The 18,853-nt window shown below is 42.5% G+C and overlaps 1 protein-coding gene across 3 annotated transcripts in view; it reads left to right on the top strand.

The window, feature by feature from the left end:
* Window positions 1-18,853, top strand: part of CD109 (CD109 molecule) — a 134,761-nt gene that overhangs the window by 64,034 nt on the left and 51,874 nt on the right. For all 3 annotated transcript variants that reach the window (XM_082474140.1, XM_082474142.1, XM_082474141.1), the window contains 9 exons: window positions 4,629-4,668; window positions 7,187-7,271; window positions 11,243-11,339; window positions 11,612-11,753; window positions 12,438-12,547; window positions 14,742-14,966; window positions 15,775-15,876; window positions 15,962-16,024; window positions 17,474-17,650. In XM_082474140.1, the coding sequence (XP_082330266.1) occupies window positions 4,629-4,668; window positions 7,187-7,271; window positions 11,243-11,339; window positions 11,612-11,753; window positions 12,438-12,547; window positions 14,742-14,966; window positions 15,775-15,876; window positions 15,962-16,024; window positions 17,474-17,650 (1,041 nt within the window). The remainder of the gene's footprint in view (window positions 1-4,628; window positions 4,669-7,186; window positions 7,272-11,242; window positions 11,340-11,611; window positions 11,754-12,437; window positions 12,548-14,741; window positions 14,967-15,774; window positions 15,877-15,961; window positions 16,025-17,473; window positions 17,651-18,853) is intronic.

Raw genomic sequence — 18,853 nt, 5'->3', positions numbered from 1 at the left:
CAGTCTATATGTGTCTCTAGGTCTGAAGTGGGTCTCTTGTAGACAGCATATATATGGGTCTTGTTTTTGTATCCATTCAGCCAGCCTGTGTCTTTTGGTGGGAGCATTTAATCCATTTACATTCAAGGTAATTATCGATATGTATGTTCCTATTCCCATTTTCTTAAATGTTTTGGGTTTGTTATTGTAGGTGTTTTCCTTCTCTTGTGTTTCTTGCCTAGAGAAGTTCCTTTAGCATTTGTTGTAAAGCTGGTTTGGTGGTGCTGAACTCTCTCAGCTTTTGCTTGTCTGTAAAGGTTTTAATTTCTCCATCGAATCTGAATGAGATCCTTGCTGGGTAGTGTAATCTTGGTTGCAGGTTTTTCTCCTTCATCACTTTAAGTATATCCTGCCACTCCCTTCTGGCTTGCAGAGTTTCTGCTGAAAGATCAGATGTTAACCTTATGGGGATTCCCTTGTGTGTTATTTGTTTTTTTTCCCTTGCTGCCTTTAATATGTTTTCCTTATATTTAATTTTTGACAGTTTGATTAATATGTGTCTTGGTGTGTTTCTCCTTGGGTTTATCCTGTATGGGACTCTCTGTGCTTCCAGGACTTGATTAACTATTTCCTTTCCCATATTAGGGAAGTTTTCAACTATAATCTCTTCAAATATCTTCTCAGTCCCTTTCTTTTTCTCTTCTTCTTCTGGGACCCCTATAATTCGAATGTTGGCACGTTTAATATTGTCCCAGAGGTCTCTGAGACTGTCCTCAGTTCTTTTCATTCTTTTTTCTTTATCCTGCTCTGCAGTAGTTATTTCCACCATTTTATCTTCCAGGTCACTTATCCTTTCTTCTGCCTCAGTTATTCTGCTATTGATCCCATCTAGAGTATTTTTAATTTCATTTATTGTGGTTTTCATCATTGCTTGGTTCCTCTTTAGTTCTTCTACGTCCTTGTTAAATGTTTCTTGCATTTTGTCTATTCTATTTCCAAGATTTTGGATCATCCTTACTATCATTATTCTGAATTCTTTTTCAGGTAGACTACCTATTTCCTCTTCATTTGTTAGGTCTGGTGTGTTTTGACCCTGCTCCTTCATCTGCTGTGTGTTTTTCTGTCGTCTCATTTTGCTTATCTTACTGTGTTTGGGGTCTCCTTTTCACAGGCTGCAGGTTCGTAGTTCCTGTTGTTTTTGGTATCTGTCCCCAGTGGCTAAGGTTGGTTCAGTGGGTTGTGTAGGCTTCCTGGTGGAGGGAACTAGTGCCTGAGCTCTGGTGGATGAGGTTGGCTCTTGTCTTTCTGGTGGGCACGTCCACGTCTGGTGGTGTATTTTGGGGTGTCTGTGGCCTTATTATGATTTTAGGCAGCCTCTCTGCTAATGGATGGGGCTGTGTTCCTGTCTTGCTAGTTGTTTGGCATATGGTGTCCAGCACTGTAGCTTGTTGGTCGTTGAGTGAAGCTGGGTCTTGATGTTGAGATAGAGATCTCTGAGAGATTTTTGCCGTTTGGTATTACGTGAAGCTGGGAGGTCTCTTGTGGACCAGTGTCCTGAAGTTGGCTCTCCCACCTCAGAGGCACGGCCCTGATGCCTGGCTGGAGCACCAAGAGCCTTTCGTCCACACGGCTCAGAGTAAAAGGGAGAAAAAATAGAAAGAAAGACAGAAAGAAAGAAAGAGGCTATAATATAGTGAAGTAAAATAAAGCTATTGTAAAGCAAAGCTATACAGACAAAATCGCACCCAGAAGCATATACATATACACTCACAAATAAAGGAAAAGGGGAAAAATTAATATATCCTGCTCCCAAAGTCCACCTCCTGAATTTGGGATGATTCGTTGTCTATTCAGGTATTCACCAGCTGCAGGCCCATCAAGTTGTTTGTGGAGTTTTAATCCGCTGCTTCTAAGGTTGCTGGGAGAGATTTCCCCTTATCTTCCCTGTTCGCACAGTTCCTGGGGTTCAGCTTTGGATTTGGACCCGCCTCTGCGTGTAGGTCGCCTGAGGGCGTCTATTCCCCGCACAGACAGGACGGGGTTAAAGGAGCAGCTGCTTCGGGGGCTCTGGCTCCCTCAGGCCGCGGGGAGGGAGGTGTACAGAGGAGGCGGGGTGAGCCTGCGGCGGCCGAGGCCGGCGTGACGTTGCACCAGCCTGAGGCGGGCAGTGCGTTCTCCCGGGGAACTTGTCCCCGGATCACGGGACCCTGGCAGTGGCGGGCTGCACAGGCTCCCGGGAGGGGCGATGTAGAGAGTGACTTGTGCTCACACACAGGCTTTTTGGAGGCGGCAGCAGCAGCCCCAGCGTCTCACGCCCGTCTCTGGGGTCCGTGCTGATCGCCGCGGCTCACGCCTTTCTCTGGAGTTCGTTTAGGCGGCACTCTGAATCCCCTCTCCTTGCGCGCCGCGAAACAAAGAGGCAAGAAAAAGTCTCTTGCCTCTTCGGCAGCTGCAGACTTTTTCCCGGACTCCCTACCAGCCAGCTGTGGTGCGCTAACCCCTTCAGGCTGTGTTCACGCCGCCAGCCCCAGTCCTCTCCCTGCGATCCAACCGAAACCGAAACCCGAGCCTCAGCTCCCAGCCCCGCCCGCCCCGGCGGGGGAGCAGACAAGCCTCTCGGGCTGGTGAGTGCTGCTCCGCGCCGAGCCTCTGTGCGGGAGTCTCTCCGTTTTTTTCCTCTGTGCCCCTGTTGCTGTGGGGTCTGCGGTGATCGCCGCGGCTCGCGCCCTTCTCTGGAGTTCGTTTAGGCGGCGCTCTGAATCCCCTCTCCTTGCGCGCCGCGAAACAAAGAGGCAAGAAAAAGTCTCTTGCCTCTTCGGCAGCTGCAGACTTTTTCCCGGTCTCCCTCCCAGCCCGCTGTTGTGCGCTAATCCCTTCAGGCTGTGTTCACGCCGCCAGCCTCAGTCCTCTCCCTGCGATCCGACCGAAGCCCGAGCCTCAGCTCCCAGCCCCGCCCGCCCCGGCGGGGGAGCAGACAAGCCTCTCGGGCTGGAGAGTGCTGCTCGGCGCCGAGCCTCTGTGCGGGAATCTCTCCGTTTTTCCCTCTGCGCCCCTGTTGCTGTGGGATCCGCGCTGGTAGCTGCGGCTCGCGCCCGTCTCTGAAGTTCGTTTAGGCAGCGCTCTGAATCCCCTCTCCTCGCGCACCAGGAAACAAAGAGGGAAGAAAAAGTCTCTTGCCTCTTCGGCAGCTGCAGACTTTTTCCCGGACTCCCTCTTGGCTAGCTGTGGTGCACTAACGCCTTCAGGCTGTGTTCACGCTGCCAGCCTCAGTCCTCTCCCTGCGATCCGACCGAAGCCCGAGCCTCAGCTCCCAGCCCCGCCCGCCCCGGCGGGTGAGCAGACAAGCCTCTCGGGCTGGAGAGTGCTGCTCGGCGCCGAGCCTCCGTGCGGGAACCTCTCCGCTTTGCCCTCCGCACCCCTGTGGCTGCGCTCTCCTCCGTGGCTCCGAAGCTTCCCCCCTCTGCCACCCGCAGTCTCCGCCCGCGAAGGGGCTTCCTAGTGCGTGGAAATCTTTCCTCCTTCACGGCTCCCTCCCACTAGTGCAGGTGCCGTCCCTATTCTTTTGTCTCTGTTATTTCTTTTTTCTTTTGCCCTACCCAAGTACGGGGGGATTTTCTTGCCTTTGGGGAGGTCTGACGTCTTCTGCCAGCGTTCAGTGGGTGTTCTGTAGGAGCAGTTCCACGTGTAGATGTATTTCTACTGTATCTGTGGGAAGGAAGGTGATCTCCGCGTCTTACTCTTCCGCCATCTTCCCCCACCTCCCTATTTATTTATTAAAATTTTATTTATTTTTTATTGAGGTATAGTTGACTTATACTATCATGTTAGCTTAGGTGATGTACAGTTACTTTAGGTTAAACAAATATGATTTTAAAAAAAGCCAATATCTTGTAGCTGCATCTGTGTATTTGCTTTGATAAACTTAGGGAATCAGAATTGGAATACACATTTCATTGGTGGAATTTCTTAGCTATCTTGAAGTGGTTCTGTTTAATGTGTTACCTATGATTAGGAACGGAGAAATAGAAATATGAGGAGTTGGAAAAAAAAGATATTCTAGGCCACACGTTTTCCTGTTGATCCTGGAAAAGGAAATAATTAACAATATCTGTTAAAATAGGGTAGAGTGTACTGATTTAAGGGTTACAGTAGAAAATACTTCAAGGAATTAGGAAGATAAAGGGTGTTGGCCCATGATGATTTTGCATCCTTGACTATTTTATATATTCTTCATTGGTTTGCTTTGATAGGGATAGACAAACCAAATTTGAAGTCATTTCCTGTTAGTTTGACATGCGTTATCCTTGCTTGATAAACTCCTAAATTATCTAATTTAATCTTGTTTTCATTTTACAAATGAGGGAAGTCAGGTTAAGCGGTTTGTTTCAATGACCGTCAGTGAGTTAAAGAGACAGGTCACCTTTTTATGTTAGTGGATTGTGAAGAAAAACTCATGAAATTCACAGACTTCATGTGCAGATAACTAAAAATAAACTTCTACAAAGTTAAAATAAATTGTTTTGTTCGTTAAATAATTATAAATGTAATTAAAAATGCTTTCTAAATGTTTTTGTGAGGTAAGTAAGCAAGCAAAGTAATTAAATAAGAACTCATATATTTTCTTGTCTTTTTTTTCTTCTTCCCAATAGGACCAGACATATTATCAGTCATTTCAGGTTTCAGAATACGGTAAGAGTTCTTCCACTTATTTTGAAGGAAAACACATTTATTGCTTTCCACAGAGATAAGAGAAATTTCTAAGAGATGTATTATTTAAAGTAAAAATCCCAATGGATTTTTACCAAGTAAAATCCTGGTATTTCCTATAGGTCTGAACATTTTTTCTTTATAAAGAATAAAGTAGGAACAAGATTGACTGTAGTGCCATTATCCTGCTCTTCGTATGTATAGTTATTCTGTTTTTCTACTTTGTTGTGATCATAACATATTTTAAATTTTGTACGGTGTTTTTTTAAAAGCATAACCACAGTCGTTTCCCATATCTTTCACTTGGTCAGCACTGGTGAAGACAGGGTTTAACTTGAGTAAATCCTCTTCCTGCAGGGTGCCACATTTGTAATATCGCATTTGGAAACACGTATATGTAAGCAATGTGCGGCCCCAGTGTTTTGTTGGTGGATGGAGAGGAAGGAAATCGGAGAGTGAAGGTGTAGGACCCCACTATTAGTTGCGCTCTGAACAGCTGTGTTGAGGTTGTACACAAGCTTTTTCGTCTGATTTGTGTTACTTTTTGAGATTGTGTCTCATTCAGGCAATAGAAATTCTGGAAAGTCGTTTGCTTGCACCTTTGTGGCTCCGGTCCATGCATCTCATACTGCATTGTCACAGCTCAGCCTCATGATCAACTAGAACAGGGGGCAGCAAAGCTTTTTCCTGTTAATCGCCAGATATTAAAACTTTATGCTCTGTGGGCCATACGGCTCTCTCTTAACTACTCAGCTTTGCTGTTGTAGCACGAAGCAGCCATAGACAATATGTAAGTGAAAGTGGTTGTGAGCCAAAGCAGTTTTATTTATGGACGTGGAAATTTGGATTTCATATAATTTTCCCATGTCGTGAAATAGTCTTCTTTTGATTGTTTCCAACCAATTGGAAATGCAAAACCCATTCTTAGCCCATGCTGGTCATTGTTTACTGACCCCCGATCTGGAACTGTGTTGTCCGGTTCAGGGGTCACTCACCACGTTGGCTGCTGAGCACTTGAAATGTGGCTGGTCTAAATGGAGATGTGCTCTAAGCACGTAGAATGCCAAATTTTGAAGACGGTATAAAAAAAAGAAAGAAAGATAGCTCATTAATAATAATTTATATTGATTACATGTTGAAATGATAATATTTTGGATATATGGCTTTAGGTAAAATATTACAAAAATTAATTTCACCTGCTTCTTTTTCTTTTTTAAATGTGGCTACTAGAAATTTAAAACTACACCATGTGGCTCACGTTTTGTTTCTTTTGGACAGCCCCGATCTAGAGGAATAAATCAGAGGTGGCTGAGGCTTTTATAGGCTGTTTTTATTTCACACAGAGGCGGTGCTGGGGGGCTATATGTTGTTGAAGGGGGTATGTAGTGGAGGGGCAATTGATTGCCACCTTGTGATGTTTGAGGAGGGGACATTTTAATTTCCTTGGTCTAAGGAAATTCCACCTCTGAGTGACCAGGACCTTGGAGGAGGGTCAGAGTCCTGGAGTGGTCTCGGGCCTCAGATCATCTTGGCACTTCAAGGGTCTTTAGTCTGGAGCTGGAGGTCTGTCCTGTTCTGCTGACTTATTGGTCGTCTTGATTCTTCTCTTGCGTTAGCTGAATGGTGAGATGCCTTGTTATGAGATGGATCTATTTCATTGGTCAGTGAAGTTAGAGAAGAGGAATATTTCTATAGATTGGAAGGAAATGACATGTTTTTTACTGCAGTGAGGTGCTTTATATTAAATAATATAACTATTTATAAAATATTTCATAGCCTAATTATATAAAGCCAACCGAAGTAGGGGTTTCTAATTTTGGGATTACCTTCAGGAACCAGTACCTGTTGCACAAGAAAAGCATCATTACTTTGTAGCCATATCTTAGTTATTAACTAGAAATCCTAGGACACAACTTCATAGTAATCCATTGCGTTAGACTGTCACCGCATTTACCTTTGATGGTCTCAAAGGATGTGGATTCTCTGTGACTGCATGTGTGTCACCCTGCAGAAAAAGGAGAGTCTTAGGGTCTCAGGATGTGCTTTTAGTAACCAAATTGGAAAAAAGTCCCAGGGAAGGGGCTGCTCAGAAGTCGCTATTTACCAAGTGATATGGAAGTATTTTAACAAGCAGTAAGTGCACACTGGTGGGTGGGTGACAGGTGAGTGAAAACCCTGGCGTTCTAGCACTCAGATGGCTTTGCATCTAGGGTTCTGGATACAATTTAGATTCTACCGGTGGGAGGCTTCACAGACCCGAGTGTCCATAGCAACTCCCCCACCCCCATCACTGTCTAGTTACCAGCCTTGTAGGGTTTCTGATTTTGAGTGGAATGAAGTACTTTTATCTATGTGTTACTGTGTATTTGGAGCCTAGTGAATCTAAGTTCAAATGGTACTATTTATCAACTCCTTTAGAGCAGTTCTGTTCTCTAGTTTGTTAAGTTATAAAATGAGAGGTAAATGGATTGTTTAAAATATCCTTGCTTTTCTTTTCCAGTATTACCAAAATTTGAAGTCGCTTTGCAGACACCATTATACTGTTCTTTAAATTCTGTGACTTTAAATGGTACCGTCACAGCAAAGTAAGTATCATATTGCTTTCTATGACTATAAACTGTTCTGAAACTGTATGACAAAGAGCTCATTATATACTCCAGAACGTTAGCACAATATGTTGCTTATTAAAATACCCCAATGGGCAGGAAACAAATGTTTATAATAAATAATTAAGCACGGAACATGTCTGCACAGGTCTTTGCACCCATGTCTCTGCTTCCAAGCTGATCCAGTCCTAAAATATTCCCCACAGGCTAGTGTCTTTCTAAGACTGGTCAAGGGATTTACCTGATAGATTGTGCCAGATTGAAAAAAAAGCTTTATCTTTATTTAGTCCTCATTCAGCTGTCAATAATGGAGGTTGAGACTTGGGGGAGGGGTTTGGTTGCCTTATTGCAATTAACAGATGAGTCAGTGATCCACATTCATCATCCGTTTCAGCATTTGGACACAGGGACTTCCAGCCCCGCCCCGTGTAACTGCTGTCTAGTGGCTTTCATGGTTTTGATCCAATGGCTCGAACATCACGGCATTTTGTTTTGCTGAGGCAAAAAGCGTCTTCAGAGTTCCAGACCACTGGCTCTCAAACGTATGGGCTGGGATTGCCCTCAAGTAATTCCAGGACCGATTTCTTGTAGCATTTTAAATTTTTAAAAAATTTTGTGTCCCTCCCCATCCGCCGGGGTTTGCGAGGACTTGGATGGGGTGACACCTGTGACGTACGTCCGTCCTCGGCCGGGACCTGTCAGTGGGTTGGAGTTGGCCTGGGTGGCTAGACCTCCTCAGAAGAGCAGCCTGCGGGCTGGGTGCCGACCTAATCCTCTAAGGGCGCCAGGACCTGATAGAGCATCGCGGTGCCCTTTCCCTGCTCAGCTGTCCCTCCTTGGTGTCACTTGCACCTCTTCCAGACCAGAGAAGGTCTTGCTCTGGGTCCCAGAAAACCTCAGCACACTCCCCGGTGACCTCCGCAGCCCTTACGGAGAGGTGCCTGTCTTTCCTTCCCAAGGATGGATGTGCCTTGTAGCATTTATTTTTGATGTGTCCATATCTGGGCTTTGGTTTGTGAAATTTATTTAGCTTCAGAATTTATTTGTAATCGCTGGTAAAAACTGGACCCCGTCTCACCACTCACCACAATATTCCTCTCCTGGTGAGGGTTTGTGGCAGTGGCAGTCGATGGGCAGTGAGTCCCCGCACCAAAACGTCTGAGGACTCCTGCTTTAGATTCTTTTGGCAAACAAATCATGTGACACCCAAGTGACATAAAGGCAAAAATGTGTCTACGATTTGTATACCAAGTTAGTTCAACTAAGAGGTAGCTTACAATGTGAATTTGGGTTCTGGGGCTGAATTTATGGTTTGGAAAACACATAAATGCCTGCTTTGTCATAATTATTATCCTGCCCTTGATCTTAGCTGAAGGTCAAGCATTCTGTCTGCGTTTTATTTCGAGTTTTTTGACTAACGCTTATAAAACTTAGTGACTTCAAATCCGCATAAACCATCAATGTCCACATGGATTAGGTTGAAAGTGGATACCTTCTTTTTTTCTGTTTTTCGTTTTCAGGGGTGTGCCAGGGATTTAACACAACCAGTTAAAACAGTGGTTCTTAAATTCTGGTAACTGTCTAGGAAATTTATTGTACATTTTCAGGGGGTGTGTATCCCCTGAAGCAACAGCATTGACTGCCTCTTCCCACCAGCCCAGTAAGAATCCTGCAGTTTCATTCTGATTCTCATTTGTGGACCCCCTTTGAGACGCTAATGGCTGAGAATGACACGGCGATTGTGACGGTCCCCAGGCAGTTCCTTAGCGCTCAACACGTTGTGTTCTCATCATTTTCTTTAGTATGTGTATCAGTCGAGGTATAACCAAAGAAGTAGAAGCAGCAGGAGACATATATTAAGAGATTTACTGCAAGGAGTTGGCCTATTTGACTGGGGGGACTAACTAGGCAAATCCAAAATCTGTAGGGCAGGTTGTCAGGAAGGGCAGCTAGAGCTCTCAGGTACGGGCTGGCATTTCTGTTCACGGGCAGAATTTCTTCTTCTGTAGGGAATTCTCACCTCTGTATTAAAGCTTTTCGACTGCTTAGGTCAGGCTGACCAGATGATCTAGGATAATCTCCTCTACTTAAAATCAACCGACTACAGACTTTAATCACACCTATGAAGTACCTTCACCTTGACACCTAGAGCGTTTGATTAAGTGACTGGGGACGTTAGCCTAGACACATCAGAAAGCCCATCTTAGTGTTTGGTTTGTCTGTTGTAGGTAGTGAGACAATTGTTGCCAATTAAAGTTCTCAGACCTGGCTAGTTCTCATACTACAGGCATACCTTGGAGATTGTGGGTTCTGTCCCAGACCACCGCAATAAAGAAAATATTGCAATAAAGAGAGTCACGTGAAATTTTTTCGGTTTCCCAATGTGTATAGAAGTTATGTTTATACTAGATTGTAGTCTATTAAGTGTGCAATAGTGAAGCCGAATCTGGCCTCTGTGCCCCGACACCGAATTAATTCTCGGAGACAGAGTTATGGGTGAAGTAAAAAAGAATAGCTTTATTGTTTTGCCAGGCAAAGGGGGTCACAGTGGGCTAATGCCCTCAGAACTGTGTGTCCGAACCCAGGGGCGTTTGTGAGGAGTTTTATAGTCAAGGGGTGGGGTTGCGGATAAGGATCAGGGGGCATGCAGGGCTTGCATTCCTTCAATGCGGGGATCACCTGGCATCAGGTGATGATGGACGAACTGTGACCTTCTCTGGAATGACGCGTGCTTCATCAAGAACTTAACATCTTCCATTTGCTGGGGGTTTCAGTTCTGCAGAAGAGCTCAAAGATACTGTTATTTGTATCCTGAAGGAATGCATTGATCCAGACGAGGGGCTGTTTTCTGTGTTCAACTAAGGGATTCAATGGAAGCAGGAGTTTACTGTCAGATTTATAGAGCACAAAGCAAAATTAACTTCCATGTTTGGTTGAGCATTTCACAATAGAGATGGAAGGGACCCAGGAAACATATTTAAAAAAGGCTTTCTGACAGTAAAATGGTTTACCAAAGATTGCCTCTCCTTTACACGAAGAGACTATCCCATCATGAGAGGGGATACAATTAATACATAGAATGCAAGTCCGCAGAGAGAGATTTGATTCAGGAATATAATTTCGGTGCTATGGATAAGCAGATTACTTTTATTTTAAATTTTCTTTCAAAAAGCGAATTTTTTTTTAAAATTAATTAATTAATTAATTTATTTTTGGCTGTGTTGGGTCTTCGTTTCTGTGCGAGGGCTTTCTCTAGTTGTGGCAAGTGGGGGCCACCCTTCATCGCGGTGCGCGGGCCTCTCGCTATCGTGGCCTCTCTTGTTGCGGAGCACAGGCTCCAGACGCGCAGGCTCAGTAATTGTGGCTCACGGGCCCAGTTGCTCCGCGGCATGTGGGATCTTCCCAGACCAGGGCTCGAACCTGTGTCCCCTGCATTGGCAGGCAGATTCTCAACCACCGCGCCACCAGGGAAGCCCCAAAAAGCGAATTTTTAATAACCATGAGCACATTTGGTGCCCTGGCATGTTTGGTCTCATAAACCCTGATGGTTAATATTGGAACATGCAGCAATGGGCCACAGCGAATGCAATTTCAGCTAACATTTAAAAATATTCAAAAGCTACAAAGTCTCCTGGGCATGCAGTTAATGGGCCAGTCTGGATTTCTAAGAACAAAAGGTTTTCATAATCTTTTAAAAATCTTTTGACGGGAAACTGTCACTTCCAATTATGATCAGATTTTCTCTGGAGTCTCCAGAGGCTGGGTAAAGTGTGTATTATGAACTGTTTTTGAGGTATTGTAGTTAAAAGTCTTCTCATTTTGGAGACTTAATATCAAGGATCACCATTTATTAAGCACATTCCTAACTATGTTTTAGTTTTAGAAATTTGTAGTAAGAGTATGCTTTTAATATAATTCTTTTAAGTTAGGTCTCATGTATTATTTTTCAGGTATACATATGGGAAGCCAGTGAAAGGAGACCTGACACTTACATTTTTACCTTTATCCTTTTGGGGTGTGAAGAAAAATATTACAAAAACATTTAAGGTAACTTTTGCAGATATCTTATAACTTGTAATGGGGAAAAACTGTAAGTGTACTTTCTCTAGAAATAAGATTTTATACTGAATTAACCAAAAGTTGAGCATAAGAAAATCAAGAGCTTTCTATCATTGAACAAATGAGAATCTACCCTTTTTTAAAAAAATGATTAAAGTGGAAAGAGAACCATTGTATTGTTGTGACTTAGTTTGGGTTTTATTTCTAAAATTTGAAGTGCTAAAGTGAAGAATGAAATTGAAAATTTTTTAACAAAACAGATAAATGGATCTGCAAACTTCTCTTTTCACGATGAAGAGATGAAAAAGGTAATGGATTTTTCGGATGGCCTTTCTGAACACGTGAATCTGTCTTCTCCTGGGCCGGTAGAAATTTTAGCCACAGTGACAGAGTCACTTACAGGTTTGTAGACTTTGAAGTGAAGGTAAAGCTATTTATGTTGTGCTGCTCTGTCATCTCTTATTATAATTAGTACGTTCATTTGAGGGCACCATTGCCTAAGGATGCTAGTTAATGCTGACATTGTCATGACTATTAGTGTAACTTGCAGAATGTTTTCGTAATGAAGGGGAAACTTATGTTCTTTGAAAGGATGTACTTCAACCACCTGTGATAGGTATTTATAATTTTTTCCATCTCTATTTTTTTTTTCAACCTGAAAACTACATGGAAGGGCTACCTTTTCAGCTGACTAACCATCCTCCTTTTATTTTTTTAAATAACATCTTCTGAAATCTCACCTGCTCCTAGACAGTTTTCTCTTTTAATAATAAAATAAAGGTTCATTACTTGGATCTTTCGGTTGCTATTTTTTAATGGCTTTCACCAATCCCCGAAAGTGCAAAAAGACTGTTCTGTCAGTGGCCTGATCTCTGGTGCACATGTCATTGATTGGGGGACACTAATGGTGCTCAGAAGGGATCCACAGAGGACATGTATGGTCCTCTTTGTGGCCAAGCCAAGGAGGCTTCTGTGTCCTGATATCCTAACCCCTTTGGGAAGTAGCTCAGATGGAGAGATTTGGTGGATAGAAGCTGTTGGTAATATATTACTTTTACTTTCTAAATGGTGCAATTTCCAAAACAGGTATCTCAAGAAATGCAAGCTCCAATGTATTTTTCAAGCAACACGATTACATCATTGAAATTTTTGATTATGCTACTGTCTTAAAGCCATCTCTCAACTTCACAGCCACTGTAAGTTGGCATATTTATTAATGGTGTAAAGCAGTAAGTTCAGTTTAGTGAAACAGAATGGGAAATAGTACTTTCAATGCTTTTCAAAAAATTTAAGCCCAAAGTAGGTAGATTACTTTTCCTCTTTAGATATATGAGGCACACAGAATTGTTTCCAAATGACCTTTATCTAATTTATTTAAAAAAGTAGTTTCCAAAAAATTTTTCCTCAAAATATGTTTAATAAGTAATTCAAGTTAGATTTGAATTGCGACATTGAAGTTTTTATAAATTAATTGAAGGAATTAGATGGTAGTCAAAAAATTTCAGTTTCAGTTTGATTTTTATAATGACTGATTTTAGTCCTAGCAAAGATGTAGCATTAAAAAGTATCAACTAAAAAAAAAAAAAAGTATCAACTAATCTACTCAATTTTTTGAGAGAATACTGAATTAACATTTAGTGACTGAGTGAATAAATGGGGCTTACAGACCTAAGAAGGACCCAGTCTCTGCCCTGGAGTCACATTGTTTGTGATGGTGACAAGAAAATATACACATAACTGTAATTCAAGGCAGGATAAATCAGTGTCATGAACACATTTCTGTAGGGATTTAAAACAGGTGTTGGCAAACTGTTTCTGCAGAGGGCTAGATAGTATATATTTTTAGCTTTGAGGGCCATATGGTCTCAGTCACAACTGTGTGACTCTGACATTGTAGCATGAAAGCGGCCACAGCCCCTTGGTAACCAAGCAAGGGTGGTCACGTTCCAAAAACAACTTACTTCCAAAGAGACTGGATTTGGCCTCCCTGCCTGCCATAGTCTTCTGGCCCCTGCTTTAAAGAAAGGAGGGTCACTTCTTGTTGAATAGATCAAGAGAAGTTTTAGAGTTTCTATGTTGGTGACTATGTGGAGATCTGGGGGCAGGGCTGCGCTCAGAGAGGGCCCTGTGCTGGTACTTTGCCCTAAGCATCTCTTCCATCTTGCTCAATATCTTCTTACAATAAACCAGTGATCTAGTGAGAAAAAAAAGTTTTAGGTAGCTTCTGATTTTAATAAGCTTATAATTTAGACAGTTTGAAAAGGTAGTTAAGAAAACCCCCAGGAATCTGCAAATGGTAACTTCCAAATGAATAGAGGGAAACAAAGAGAGTTCAGGGAGGAGGAGCTGCCTGTAGGATAGGGATGGGGGGTCATTCAGGGATGCTTTATGGAGAAGCGGAAGACTTAGGCTATTTGTTACAAGATCAGCAGCATTTTCAGCGTTTGGACGTGTGCGTGGGGAGCAAGATGAGCTGAGACGTCTACACAAGGCGAGAGCTTTGGTTGGCAAGCCAGGGTGCCTTCAGGTGACAGCGACTGGACCGGGGCAGTGACAGCAGAGAGCTCGTGTCCAGGAGCGGTCAGAGAGAAAGCAGGAGGCGAAGCTTGGGGGTTGCAGAGGGTCCTCCGTGTCTCACGTGCTCTAAGCAGCGAAGATCTTGGTGCCTTATGAACGTGGGAGGCGTGTGGCGAAAGCAGCGTTCCAGGGGGACTTGGGGGGGGCGGTCTGGGTGCAGGAGGAGGGCAGCAGCCCAGCCACGAGGCCAGCAGGAGGCTTGCGCTGCTGACTGTGGGTGGAGAGCATGTAAGAGATGTAAGACTTGGTGTGCATTGGATTTGGAAGGTGGGGAGAGGGAAGGGAAATTCAGAGATGTTAAGTCTGACGGAATTGTGGTATTAGCAAAAATAGGAAAGGCGAGATGGTTTCTCACTTTTAGACATATTGAATTTGAGATGACAGGGATGTACAAGTAGAAGTTTCCTGCAGGGGGTTGGAGGTATTGAGTATGAGCTCCAGAACCAGGTCAGCATGGCAGCAGGAGTGCCGAGACCTTTGAGGGTAAACGATAATGAGACTTTGACAAACTCCCACATTTAGGGAGAGGGAAGGGGGATAAAAAAGGACACTGAGAGGATGTAGGAAGAGGGGTATGCAGTGAAAGAGGTTATTGTGGAGCCGTGGAAGGTAAGAGGAGCCATAACAGCCAGACGGGAGGGGAGGCCGCCTAGAGAGAGAGAGACCACTGGACCTGGAAGTTAGCGGGCTGCCGATGATTTTTGAGAGCTCAGTTTCATGGGAACAGCACAGATGGAAACTGGATTCAACTAAACTTGAATCCTTTGCTTCTCTTGTTTACCTGATTTCAAAATGTTTTCTTTTGACAATTAGGTGAAGGTAACCCGTTCTGATGGCAATCAACTGACTCCTGAAGAAAGAAGAAATAATGTAGTCATAATGGTGACGCAGAGAAACTATACCGAGTACTGGAGTAGATGGGATGGTGGAAATCAGGAAATAGGGGCTGTCCAGATCGTAAATCATACTGTCCCCCCAAATGGGATCTTCAAGGTTGAATTCCCAATCCTGGACGATTCCAGCGAGCTACAGTTGAAGGTGCCATCTGTTTCCACCATCATTATGTTACCGCAGCAACCTTAAAATTGTCATCTTGTGGTAGGCACTCCACCTGTTGGGAGGTCACTTTGGTACACAGGAAGTGGACACATATTTTTATTTTAAAAGAATGGGGGAAAGGGTTAAAAAGTGATTTAATGACAGTAGCTGAGAATTAGACTGAATGCTTCCTTGTAAATTCATTTTGAAGAGCAAAGGAAAATAGTGATCCGAAGATATGATGGAGAAGCCCCCAAACTCCCAGTCTAGGTGATTTTCCATCATTTGAAATGGTGTTTTGGCAGGAGCTGCGATCAAAGGGGAATATATCTTTTACCTTTACACTCCTTTGCTGTACTGAGACCCCCAGCCGTTCCCGCTCCCTTTCTCGTGGTCACTCAGCCCTGCCACAGTGTGGCCTCTGAGTTTTTCTCTCACCAGTGGTAGACTGAGTGAGCTGATATGATTTCTTGCTTATAGTTGAGTTCTGTATTGTGGGGAGAGGAAAGGATTCCTTTTCCACTTCCTTCTTTCTTCTCACAGTGTTTCCTGATAATACACCTTTGTTTTGGAAATAAGCTAGGACTGTACTTTTTTCCTCTTAGATTATGATGATGAAGACCATTTTACATGTTTACAGCTATCACTTTCTTTATAGTATAAGCTGTAAAATGATGAAGATACAATGTCTGGGGAATGTATTGTTTCCTGCATGAAGAAAAGTGAAAGTGATTGTCCAGCAGGTAACATCCTTTATCAAGGTGTTTCTAAAGATGAAACTTTATGGTTGCCTTTTCTTTTGTTGTAGGCCTCTTTTCTTGATACTGTGAGTAGCATGGCAGTTCATGATATGTTTAAGTCTCCTAGTAAAACGTACATCCAGCTAAAAACAAGAGATGAAAATATAAAGGTAATGATTACAATCACTTGTTAATTATAATTGGACTGTCTTGCCACTGATAATGTATATATTAATTAAAGTATTTTTTTTCTAGGTGGGATCACCTTTTGAGTTGGTGCTTAGTGGCAACAAGGAGTTGAAGGAGTTTAGCTATATGGTAATCTCTTACAGAATCTAAATTTATGATCTATTGTAGAATCGTCTGAAACAATGTCTACCTTAATTTTAAACTGAACTTACTGATTTTTAAAATTCAGCCTCACACTTAAAAGAAACTATTATATTTTAATGTATTGTATGTTATACATGCACAGTATGTAATATTTATATACGTTCTTACAGAGTTTTCTTTTTTTTCTTTTATAAATTTATTTATTTTTACTTTTGGCTGCATTGGGTCTTCGTTGCTGCGCACGGGCTTTCTCTAGTTGCAGCAAGTGGGGACTACTCTTCATTGCTGTGCGCGGGCTTCTCACTGCGGTGGCTTCTCTTGTTGCAGAGCACGGGCTCTAGGCATGCGGGCTTCAGTAGTTGTGGCACACAGGCTCAGTAGTTGTGGCTCACAGGCTCTAGAGCGCAGGCTCAGTAGTTGTGGCGCATGGGCTTAGTAGCTCCGCAGCATGTGAAATCTTCCCAGACCAGGGCTTGAACCCGTGTCCCCTGGATTGGCAGGCAGATTCTTAACCACTTTGCCACCAGGGAAGTCCCTCTTACAGAGTTTTCTATGTCTAGGTTGTATAGAAATTTACTTTGCAAAATTTTACATTTTTTTCCTTTTCCACAATGGATTATTATAGGATATTGAATATAGTTCCCTGTGCTATATAGTAGGACACTGTTGTTTATCCACCCTATATATATATAGTTTGCATCTGCTAATCCGAATTCATCCCTCCTCTACCCTCCCCACTGACAACCACAAGTCTGTTCTCTGTGTCTGTGAGTCTGTTTCTGTTTTGTAGATATGTTCATTTGTGTCATATTTTAGATTCCACATATAAGTGATATCCTATGGTATTTGAATTTCTCTTTCTGACTTACTTCACTTGGTATATTATCATACTAGGTCCATCCATGTTGCTACAAATCAGCCTCACACCTTTTTAAGCTGTCCTTTTTATATTGAAATCAAACTCTTTTTTTCTTTCTTCACCCGTATTTGCATTTCCAGTTTAAGATGAATAATGAAATCTTGCATTATGTTTAAAATTTAAAATTCTATGAGATAAGCCACATATGTTCATTATAGAAAATTATAAAACATAAGGAAAACAAAAACAAATAAAAATGCTCCCCATAAATTGTAGCTTTGCTAATCCGGCTCTCTCAGTGTTGCTCTGCATTCCTTCCACTCAGAAATAGATTCTTGACCATCAAGCTGCTGTTGGCTCAATTGTGGTTGCTTTATCTTATCCTTTTCTAATTACCAGTGTGTGCTCTCTGTGTTGGTCAGGGAGGTTTATTTTTGTGTGTGTGTTCAAAAAGGATTTGAAGTTGCTTTAAGTCAAGAATTTGTATGTTTGCTTAAAATTGTGATAAACATAGCTGCCATTGAGATTCTCACTAGCTTTAGCATAAAATAAAACTCATGTATTCTTCTTTTCAGGTAGTGTCCAGGGGACAGTTAGTGGCCGTAGGCAAGCAAAATTCAACAACTTTTTCCTTAACACCAGAAAATTCTTGGGCTCCAAAAGCCTGTATTATTGTGTATTATATTGAAGATGATGGGGAAATTATAAATGATGTTCTGAAAGTTCCTGTTCAGCTTGTTTTTAAAAATAAGGTAAGATTTAAGGTAATGATGTTTAAAAGAAAACTTCATATTAGTAAAGTCTGAGAAATGTAATATTTCTTTAGAAAAGTGTCATGAAACCAAATGGGTTAGAAATTTATATTCATTTCTAGAACTATGGATAAACCTCTTCATATTTAATTACTGTGTATCTATTTTCACCTGTGGAATTATTGGACGCTGTGCGTCTTCTTTGTAAGTCATGGTTCTTGGCTTTAAGACTTTAATTCAAATCCAAGCTCTTTCAGGATTTCCCAAATGGTGGAGTCAATATTGCTCTGACATGGAATTCCAATGGCAATATACGTGTGGTGTTGCTATTTGTGTGGGAGTGAAGTGAGGGGTGTAGGAGGGAGTGAGGCATCTGCAGTGATGTGTGGAAGGAGAGCTGGGCTTTGGTTTATCCATTTCATCAGTCTGGAAACTAACCCAGGACAAATTTACAATGAGCTTGGCTGCTTTGCATGTGGAGATCTCTGTGGAGTTTTGTCTCCACACACAGCAGTGATTTTTATAAACTAAGGTGTATAGCTTGTGGAGGAAACACTCCTGGGCCCCAACTCTGAGAAGTAACCAGATTGCAAGATTGACAGGTGGAGTTCAATTATCTCATACATATTAAAATGAGCCATTGTTCTCACTAAAGGCTGCTGCCGTCTCAGGACCTCTGAAGCAAAATAATCATTGTTATTATTATTTTTAATATTTATTTATTTATTTGGTTGGGCTGGGTCTTAGTTGTGGCAGGTGGGCTCCTTGGTTGCAGCTCCAGGGCTCGTTAGTTGTGGCTCGCTGGCTTCTTAGTTGCAGCACATGGGCTCCTTAGCTGTGGCATGCGAACTCTTAGTTGCAGCATGCATGTGGGATCTAGTTCCCTGACCAGGGATCGAACCCGGGCCCCCTGCATTGGGAGCGCAGAGTCTTATCCACTGCACCACCAGGGAAGTCCCTGATAATCATTATTTTAAAGTAGTGATTTGCAGAGTGCAGTTCTTCTGGTAGCATTTCCCCCCTTGATTTGTTAAAGTTTTAAGAAGTAACAGTTGTCATCCATGCCTGTTTTATAGAGAACTGTTAACTCTAACTTTGACTGTCAAAACATGATACAAACTTCTATTTTCTGTCTTATGAAAAGAATATTTTAAAAGACAGTGCTGTATTCTGTCTGCTGTATTCTGTATTCAGTGCTGTATT

Source organism: Balaenoptera physalus (genome assembly GCF_965194825.1).
Source record: "Balaenoptera physalus genome assembly, chromosome: 9".
Taxonomy (NCBI): Eukaryota; Metazoa; Chordata; class Mammalia; order Artiodactyla; family Balaenopteridae; genus Balaenoptera; species Balaenoptera physalus.
This window is presented reverse-complemented; position numbering and strand designations above follow the sequence as displayed.